This window comes from Macaca mulatta, chromosome 16 (genome assembly GCF_049350105.2).
Source record: "Macaca mulatta isolate MMU2019108-1 chromosome 16, T2T-MMU8v2.0, whole genome shotgun sequence".
Taxonomy (NCBI): Eukaryota; Metazoa; Chordata; class Mammalia; order Primates; family Cercopithecidae; genus Macaca; species Macaca mulatta.
This window is the reverse complement of record NC_133421.1, coordinates 9,140,035-9,149,461: the sequence shown is the minus strand read 5'-3', so window position 1 is coordinate 9,149,461 and position 9,427 is coordinate 9,140,035. Positions and strand designations below refer to the sequence as shown.

Genomic DNA, 9,427 nt, shown 5'->3' with positions numbered 1-9,427 from the left:
ATAGGTTTCCTGCCTGTCTTGTATGGAGTCATCTCAAGATAGTGTGCACTAAATTAGTCAAGGCGAATGGGGTAGATGCTTGGACACTGGAAGGAAGAGGTCAAAGCTGGGGAGCCGCCTCCAAGGCCTGGGGGATCCCCTTGGGACCACCCAGATCCACCCTCCACTCCTTCCCTGGGCTCTTCCAACTGCTCAGAAAGGAACAACCCACACACAGGGCTCTGTGTATGATATATATTTATATATATAATTGCTCTCATTTTATTTTACTTAATCCTCTTTTTACAGTAGATCTGACACAGGCATTAAATAACTGCAGAGAGAGACCATGGTAGGGCGGGTGCAGGAAAACATGGGGGCCCGAAGGGAAGAAACACAGATCCAGCTAGAGAAAAAGGGAAGGGTCCACCAGTGGGTGGAGTGTGGAGGCTGCGGCATTAAAAAAAGAAAAAGGTTAGCGAGGATGAGGAAGTGAAGAGCTGCTGGAGGACAAAGGGTTAAAATGCCTCTACAGCTACAGAATATTCAGAGCAGGAGGCAGGAGGCCCCTCATTTGACATTCTATGGGCATTATGGGTTTTTTGTTTTTGTTTTTGTTTTTTTTAAAGGCAAAGGGGTCTGAAGGAGATGGAGCCAAGACATTCAGAGGCTAGATTTGGAACTTTCAGGCCAGCATGCGGAGGAAAGGGAAGGAGTTAGTGATTAGTTGATAACTTGCTAAGAGAAGCCAGAGAGAGGATGGTGGGGGCAGATCTGGGCTCAGGGGAAGGAGGTGGAATAGTCCCAAAGCCAGCCGATGTTTCCAAGGTGGCCACTGGGGACAGAGCCAGAATGGCCGCCCCTCCCCCAGAGCTCCCTGGGAAGTGGAACTTGAAGGATATTCTGGGAAGGCGAATGGGGGAAGGGAGCCATCCGTAAAAACAAAGTGGATATTCAGCCTAGGTCAACCCCGCCCCTCTGGGGAGCAGCTATTTGGGTGATAGAAGGGCCTAGGAAGAAACTGAAGGCCAGACGCGGTAGCTCACGCCTGTAATCCCAACACTTTGGGAGGCCGAGGCGGGCGGATCACCTGAGGTCGGGAGTTCAAGACCAGCCTGACCAACATGGAGAAACCCTGTCTCTACTAAAAAATACAAAAAAAAAAAAAAAAAAAAAAAAAAAAATTAGTTGGGCGTGGTGGCGCATGCCTGTAATCCCAGCTACTCGGGAGGTTGAAGCGGGAGAATAGCTTGCTTAAACCCAGAATGCGGAGGTTGCGGTGAGCTGAGATTGTGCCATTTCACTCTAGCCTGGGCAACAAGAGGGAAGGAAGGAAGGAAGGAAGGAAGGAAGGAAGGAAGGAAGGAAGGAAGGAAGGAAGGGAGGGAGGGAGGGAGGGAGGGAGGGAGGGAGGGAGGGAGGGAGGGGAGAGAAACGGGAAGAGAGGGAGGGAAGGAAGGAATGAAGGAAGGAAGGAAGGAAGGAAAGAGAGAGAGAAAAAGAAAGAGAAAGAAAGGAAGGAAGAAAGGAAGGAAGGAAGGGAAAGAAAGAAAGAGGAAGGAAGGAAGGAAGGAAGGAAGAAAGAAAGAAAGAAAGAAAGAAAGAAAGAAAGAAAGAAAGAAAGAAAGAGAGAGAGAAACTGCTGAAGTCGGGGGTTGCCAGAGGATTTTCAGGAAGGGCCAACGCAGGCCTCGCTTCCAGTCCCTCATTTCCCAGCTCACAGAGTCACCAGAGGGTGAGAAGCAGAATGTGCCAGGAAAGAGGGAAAAGGCCACAGAACCACCTTGTCCTCAATTACAAAAAGGTGCATTTCAGAGGAGAGAATAGGGATGGAGAGGAGGAGAACACCTGCCCAGGAGCCAGATAAGTTCAAAGTCACCAAGATGGCGACTGTGTAGACAGGGAGAAAGTGTGAGAGATCAAGGACCAGTGGCTAGAGCTTAGGAATGGAAGGACGGAGTGCCACATTCATCTCTGGAAGCAAAGGGGTGAAATGAGACACGTGTGCACGTTTGTATGTGTGTGGGGGGTGGGGGTATGTAGCTGGGTGGGTGGGTCAGTGAGCACTTCCTGTAACTCTCAGGGGATATGCAGGCAGGAGAGTGGATAGCTCTCACAGCTAAACCAGAACTAGAGAGCCTCCTAACTCCTCTGTGGCCATCTTAGCCCAGCTCCCTCTCACTGATCTGAGGTTGGGAGAAGTTGGTTGGAAATGTGAGTGACGGGGAAGCGCAATGGACTTCAGGCTGGGTTGAGAAGTCAAGGAAAAGGGTGTGAGGCTCAGACAAGTCATAGCTCTGTTATCAAAAATACCTTTGGGGTGGGTGAGGGAGGGATCAGGCAGGGTCAGGGACATTCCAGGAGCATCCACAGGAGAGAGACGGGGTGGGAGGAAGGGGCCTCAGGTTTTGTTGATGCGTAGTTTGAAGGCCACACGGCCGGCGAACTTGTCTCGCTCATCATCTGTGGCGATGTTGGCGGCGTTGATGCGGCATTCTACATTCACCTCCACATTGGGGGTCACATTCAGGAACTTCACGGCCACCAGGGGCTGTGTGTAGTTCACCTGGGCCGGAGGAGCAGTGCAGGGTCTAGGCCTGGGGCGACGCGGCCTCCTTCCCTAGCTCACCACCCGCACCCGCCATCAGCCTGGGCCTCCCCTGGGACTTACGTGGAACTTCTTGCCATAGTAGGGGAAGTACATGAGGTCGATGTTACCGTTGGCAGGGAACATGACGAAGTTGCCGAGATTCTCAGCATCTTCATCTCGCTGTGGGGGTGCAGGAAGATAGGGTGTGAGCCAGTTAGGGATGGCAGGCACCCAGGAGCTCACCAGACTTCCATTTGTTCTTTTGTTCTTCCTTCGCCCCCGATTATTCCTGTCTCAAGTTTGTCTCCCTGGAGCTGTGAGTCTGTGTGAGTGTGTCTGCGTGTGTAGATGAGGGGATGGTCTGTCTCTGTCATCATTCTAGGAACTCCTGAAGGCTGCTAATGACACGAAAGCCTCCTACTCTACTCCTACCCCAAGTTCTTACCCCATCCTCAGGAATCAGTTTCTGGAGCAGAGCCAAGAAAGAACAGATACATGATTAAGGGTTGAATAGAAAGCAAGGAAGGGGATGTGGAGGGAGCAGCAAGTTTCTAGAAAGGACAGACCGGGGGGTGGGTAGGGGGGAACAGGGTCCCAAGGACAACAAAGTGGTGGCAGATGGTGCTAACAGATCAGCAGCTACCAGATACCTAGAAGGAACTGACGGGTGGGGGCCATATGGGAGGGAGAGCGAAAGATATGGACAATCCGGGAATAAAGGAGAAGGTGGAAGCGTTAGGGAGAGAAGCCAGAGGCCAGGGTGTTGGTGAAGGAGGGCGTGTGTCTGCCCCTAGGAGAGCAGGCCTCTGCATCCTAGAGAGAAGCTAGAGGGGTGCGAGGCCCTCGGAGTTCAAGCTACGGTGGAGCCCACAAGCCCACTCTTACCCCCTTGTTTCTATGTTGATGGGGCCTCTAGGAGCAAAGAAGATAGGGAGAGTCAGGTGAATTACACAGAAACCATGAAGGACACACAGGTGAGCAGGCAGAGAAGGCCCAACGAACTCACCTTCCCAGCACAGGTAACATTCATGGTCTGGTTTGCTCCTGCATAGAAGTTGATGACCTGGAGTGAGGATGGAAGGTGAAGAGAGTCAGAGAAAGAAGTTGTCAAAGATGGGCATCCAGACCAAGCTAAGCTACGGACTGTAGTCCCAACTACTAGGGAGGTTGAGGCGCAGTATAGCTTAATTTCAGGAGTTCAAGGCCAGTCTTGGCAACATAGCGAGACCCTGTCTTTAAAAAAAAAAAAAAAAAAAAAAGGCATCCAGCCTTCTAGCTACAGAGCTTAGCCTCCAAGAGCCCCGCCTCTCTTTTCCTCTCAGCTACACAAACATCCAAGCCTCTCTCATGCCCATTAGCCCCAGTGAAAGGATGCAACTGTCTGCAGGTGGTGTCCCCAGATCCTTCCTCCGTTCACCCTGGGGACCAAGGTCATAGGTACCCGGTTCATCTTGATGAAGACACAGGGCTGCCCAGTGCTGTAACCATAGTGGGTGGGGTCTCCGATGCCGGAGCAGTTGCCCAGCTGGGTCCGGTTGAATTGGCAGGCACGTTTGGGGTAGTTGAGGACTCCATTATCAGGCTGTTCGTAATAGCGCCCAGGGCGGCAGACATCATTCTTTTGGGCTTGGATAGAGTCGTTGTAAGCTAAGGAGGTGGGAGGGAGAGAGTCAGGGGCCAGATGCTCCACTTCCAAGGTCCCCAGTCCCCTGCCTGAAGTCGTGAACTGCCACATAGCCAGGCCCACACTCACGCTCCAAGAACTTGTTGAGCTTCTGAACATGCTGGTCCCAGCTTTCAGTGTCACTGACATTGACAATGACATCAAGGTTCTCAGTCTTGGGACGAATCATCAAGCCTACAGCCGACAAAGGCAGAAGTTGGGGGTATCTATAAGATGAGGGGCTGCACACAGAGGGAAGAAAATGGACACAGGGAACACCAGGGTGGGGACAGCGGTGAATATCTGAGATGGTCTTCACGGGAGGGTGATCTCCCGTGGTTATCTGCCACATGCCCAAATCACACAGCTCCCAACTGCAGGAAATGGGAAGGTGGACAGATTCCAAGAAGAACTTCCCAGAACATGGGGATTGGGTTATCAGAATTAAACTCCTGGAAGGAACTATGAGTTCCTTCTGGAGGTTTGGGGGCACAAGAGCAGTTAGAGTAGCTGGCAGGGGGAGCCGCGACACTCACCCGGTGTAGCCAGTCGGTCCTGGTACTTGGGGGTATGGTCGGAGACAGTCTGCAGCATCACCCACATGGTGAGGGTGAACATGGCGGTGAGGAACCCATAAAAAACGAGGTAGAAGAGGAGGATAAAGGCTAGGGAGGAGGAAACAGGGTCAGCAGGGCCTAACATTCCCACCATAACCTCACCTATCCCCACACACCCCTCTACCCACTCTGAAGTTCTGCACTGGGACTGGTCACAGAGCCACAGGGATGTCTTAGAGCCTTCCCCTGGGAGCAAAATGAGACAAGCTGGAAGCAGGCAGTTGTGTCTGGCTTCCAGCCATGACTCCCAACCCCCTCCTGGTCCTAGGGCACAGTGAAGCCTGACCTTGTGGAGGCCACAGAGACCTAAACTCTCGTTGCTGGGGCAACTCCAAGTATAGGCTGCTGTTACTTTGCCTCCAATTACATTTCCAACTTCTCAACCATGCTTAGTCCTGAAAAGGCACACATCTGTTACCTCTGCATTCATACTCATGCTTAAAGCTGTGCTAGCATGGTGACTTTTTAAGCGGGTACTGGCCACCATTCACAAGCAAACTCTCATGCCACCCCGCAGAGCCTGGACCCTCAGATTTGAATAGCAAAATCTCTCTCCTGGTGCCCTTCAGAAGCCAGACTTTGAACACAGTTCCTAAAATGCAAGACCTAACACTCTAGCCTAGCTACAAATCTCTCAGAGACAGCTTGTTAGAACCTTCCACAGTCACCCCACCCTCAACTCACACCCAGCACCCTGGGCAGAGGCAAGGAGGAAAGGCAGAATCTCCCACAGCCTTCCCTTGGTGGGGTTTCTCCATGGCTCCCCTGCCTGAAGTAAGGGCCCAGGGGCCGGCTGTTCCCACCACCCTGGACTCCCAATCCTTCCATCTCAGAAGACACTTCTTCCATGAAGTCCTCTGGCTCTCCCAAGCATTGCTGGATTCTTTCATTCCAGGGGCTGGAGTTTGAGTTCCCTGAGGGCATGGATGGCATGGGACCCACCTCGTGGGCTCCTGAGTGGGTGGACGGATGGGGACAGTGACAAATCAGTGTGGAAAAATTGTAAACCGTGTCACACAGTGTCCCCTGTGTCGCAACGTCCCAGCTTGACCATCCCTCTTGGAAGAATTCCACCCCTCACCTGCACCTGTGCAGGTCACCAGACCCCCCCCCCACAACTACTACAACTCCTTGAGTCCTGCCATGGTCAGCCTGGGGAGGCTCCCAAGTCATCCGACTGTCACAGACACCTGGCTGGCTGATGCACACAAATCACCACAGTGACCACTCCTCCCTCCGCCACCTACATGGGAGCAAAACCTGCAGCCTCGGAAAAACTCATACTCTCAGCAGCCCCCCAACCCACAAAGCAGTCAGAGAAGGCTCCCAAGGCCAGGCGGTGGGATACAACTTCCGCCGTGAAGAACCCCCCTAACACACCCCCCCAAGACCCGCCCCTTCATGAACGTTCCCAGGGTCCAGGGGGTGGGCATGAGCTAAAAATAGACGGGGCTGCCGAGCTAGTGAGAGCCGGAGGGAGGGAAGGGGCGCTCTTTGGAGGTGGGGGACGCCCGTGTGGAGCGGACAGGCCCCGAGAGGGAGTGTGAGCGCCACGGCGCGGACACGCAGGCAGAGCTGGCGACCCCCCGCCCGAGGGGGCTCCGCGGGGGGCGGGAAGGCGGCTGTGACCTACTTTCTCCGCCTCCGCACGGCCAGCCGGGGAGATTAGGCTGGCGATTCGGCCCCCTCCCAGCCCAGAGCCCGGCAGGGAGGCTTGACGCCGGGGACCCGGGAAGGGAGCTGGGGCCGCATCGGCGGGACCCTGCGCCCCCGAGGCGTCACCCCGCGGCTCTCCCCCGCCCGTTGCGTGCCGGCCCTGCGTACCCCAGCTGGTCCCTGTGCGGCCCATAAACTGGTGCGTCCTCGGGTTCCACACGAACTCCTTCCACTCCTCAACCACCTGCCCGCAGCTCTTCTTCTCTTTCTGGATGACCATCTTGGCGGCGCGGGTCTAGTCCGGGCGCGGGGCAGGGGGCTGCGGAGAAGCGGGGGCGCCGCGCGCTGAAGCCCTCCACACAACCAAAAGCGCGGGGAGCAAAGGCGGCGGAGGCAAAGGAGACCCCCCTCAGATATGCAGCTGCTGCAGATTCCGGGATGCACGGCCACGCGCTGCGGGGTGCTGGCAGCGCGGCGGAAGATGCACCGATCCTAGGCCCCCCAACTGCGATGAAAAGGGGTGCTGTCAGAGCAGGAGAGAATAACAAGAGGAAGGGGTATGAACGCAGCTTCACCCTCGCCAAACCGTCTAGAAACAAAACGAAAAGGGGTGCAAAAGCAGACGGCTACAAAAGCCGAGCAGAATGCAGAAAAAAAGCGGGGTACAAAAAGGCAGGGAGAGGTGGGGGAGGGGGCCGCCCCGAAATTCAAGATGCAAAGAAGCTGTGGAACGAAGCTCAAGGCTCCCTCCGCCAAGCGGAGACCACTGCACCAGTGGTGGCTCAGCCGCGGGGGTGGGGCGGGGACGCGCAGTTGGGGGACAGCCAGGGATGGGGGGCCCCCCAAGCGGAGGCTCCGCTCCTCAGCAGTGCGGGGCCCGCGGTCGCCGAGCGCGGTCTTTATACTCTGCGGCTCTGGGGGTGCCCGCCCCCTTCCCACCCCCAGAAGCTCCGCCTCCTTGCCACTGGCCCAGGCGACCTCATACATATGTAAATATGGAGAGGTTGGGCCCGCCCCCCTGCCTCTTCTAAGGGACCTGGCGGTCTCTCCATTACCCCCACCCCAAGTACTGGACTGGGACAGGGTGGGAGGAAGAGATAGAGGGCGTGTCCGGGCGGAGTAGAAGGAAAGATAACCCCAGAGAAACGCAACGACAGAGAGAGAAGCTGATGATATATGCTCAAAGGTGGGGGCCCCAGGCAGGGAGTTAGAAAGAGAGTAAGATATACATGCGGTGGAAGAGTCCAGGAGCAGATGGGGCAGAATGTCAGAGGAATAAAGAGCTAGAGATCAAGAAAGAGAACGAAGAGACCAGCCGCGAGGCTGGCCAAGGGAAGCTAGGACAGGCCACGCAGAGATGGATAAAGGCCACCCTCAGAGGGACGTTCCCCTGTTGGGAACCGCTACCAGTCCCCAAGATGCCTCCTTCTCCAATCTCACAGCCCCTGTCCACACCACCTGGGTCTGTCCACGTGCAGAGGCTTCCCCACCTTCCCATCACGTCTCCCTGAAGCCCTCTCAACACCACATTCCCAGTCCCCAGCACTGCCCTGAGACCCCAGCCCTGCAGCCAGGTCTACTTCTGTTCTCTGCCTCCTGGCAGCCCCACCCCGACGTCTGAACTCCCATCCTTATATGTCTACTTGGGTCAGCAAACATTTATTGAGCACCTCTATAGACTGTGTACTGTAGCCCTGGGGAGGCCAGAGAGGTTACACTCTCACAGGGATCACAGTCTAGGAGGGGAGTACACTTGCCTCTAAATACCACATGCTAAGAATCATTATCTCAGGCCGGGCACGGTGGCTTATGCCTGTAATCCCAGCACTTTGGGAGGCCAAGGCGGGCAGATCATGAGGTCAGGAGTTCGAGACTAGCCTTGCCCACATGGTGAAACCCCATCTCTACTTAAAAATGCAAAATTAAGCAGGGCGCGGTGGCTCATGCCTGTAATCCCAGCACTTTGGGAGGCCGAGGCAGGTGGATCATGAGGTCAGGAGATCGAGACCATCCTAGCTAACATGGTCCCTACTAAAAATACAGAAAAATTAGCCGGGCATGGTGGCGGGCACCTGTGGTCCCAGCTGCTTGGGAGGCTGAGGCAGGACAATTGCGTGAACCCGGGAGGCTGAGCTTGCAGTGAGCCGAGATTGCACCACTGCACTCCAGCCTAGGCAACAGAATGAGACTCTGTCTCAAAAAAAAAAAAAAAAAAGCAAAATTAGCAGGGTGTGGTGGTGTGCACCTGCAATCCCAGCTACTCAGGAGGCTGAGGCAGAATAGCTTGAACCCGGGAGGTGGAGGTTGCAGTGAGCCAAGATCGCACCAGTGCACTCCAGCCTGGGCAATAGACTAAGACTTCGTCTCAAAAAAGAAAAAAAAAGAAAATCATTATCTTGACCACGCCCAGTGGCTCATGACTGTAATCCCAGCTCTGTGGGAGGCTGAGGCTGGCGGATCACCTAAGCAAAGGAGTTCCAGACCAGAGCTCAGGAGTTCAAGACCAGCCTGGCCAACATGGTGAAACTACGTCTCTACTAAAACTACAAAAATTAGCCGAATACAGTGGTGGGAGCCTGTAACCCCAGCTACTCAGAAGGCTGAGGCAGGAGAATCACTTGAACCCAGGAGGCGGAGGTTGCAGTGAGCCAAGATTGCATCATTGTGCTCCAGCCTGGACAACAGAGCAAGATTCTGTCTCAAGAAAAAAGAAAAATAATCATTATCTCCACCTCTTTTAATCTTTCTTCAAATCTTGGGAGAGGTTTTTCTTCTCCTTTCAACTGTTACCTTAAATCCTTAGCCCAAGTTCTCAACACCTCACATCCAAACTGTCATCCACGTCCTCAAACCCACTCCCTCCAGTCCAAGGCCAGCTTCCTGACATGGGACCTCCACAGTCATGCAAGGCCCATGCTCATA

At 54.6% G+C, this 9,427-nt stretch overlaps 1 protein-coding gene across 2 annotated transcripts; it reads right to left on the bottom strand.

The window, feature by feature from the left end:
• Positions 1-220: 220 nt before the first annotated feature.
• Positions 221-7,377, bottom strand: ATP1B2 (ATPase Na+/K+ transporting subunit beta 2). 2 transcript variants are annotated; one of them, XM_077970306.1, is made up of 7 exons: positions 6,674-7,377; positions 4,726-4,897; positions 4,323-4,474; positions 4,011-4,216; positions 3,576-3,632; positions 2,651-2,749; positions 221-2,545 (listed from the first exon to the last, which is right to left on the bottom strand). In XM_077970306.1, the coding sequence occupies exons 3-7, from the start codon at positions 4,420-4,422 to the stop codon at positions 2,381-2,383; spliced, it is 627 nt and encodes a 208-aa protein (XP_077826432.1). In that variant the 5' UTR covers positions 4,423-4,474; positions 4,726-4,897; positions 6,674-7,377; the 3' UTR covers positions 221-2,380. The 2 variants fall into 2 exon arrangements, with proteins under 2 accessions (XP_077826432.1, XP_014974007.1); XM_015118521.3 differs by having other exon boundaries at positions 4,323-4,427; positions 4,769-4,897.
• Positions 7,378-9,427: the final 2,050 nt, after the last annotated feature.

Bases quoted from the DNA above. Each gene is read 5' to 3' on its own strand.
- ATP1B2 (XM_015118521.3), bottom strand. From the start codon at position 6,785: ATGGTCATCCAGAAAGAGAAGAAGAGCTGCGGGCAGGTGGTTGAGGAG. The intron at 4,428-4,768 runs GTGAGTGTCGCG...TGTCGGCTGTAG, and splicing joins GGACCGACTGGCTACACCGG to GCTTGATGATTCGTCCCAAG. The intron at 2,546-2,650 runs GTAAGTCCCAGG...CCTCCGGCCCAG, and splicing joins ACTATGGCAAGAAGTTCCAC to GTGAACTACACACAGCCCCT.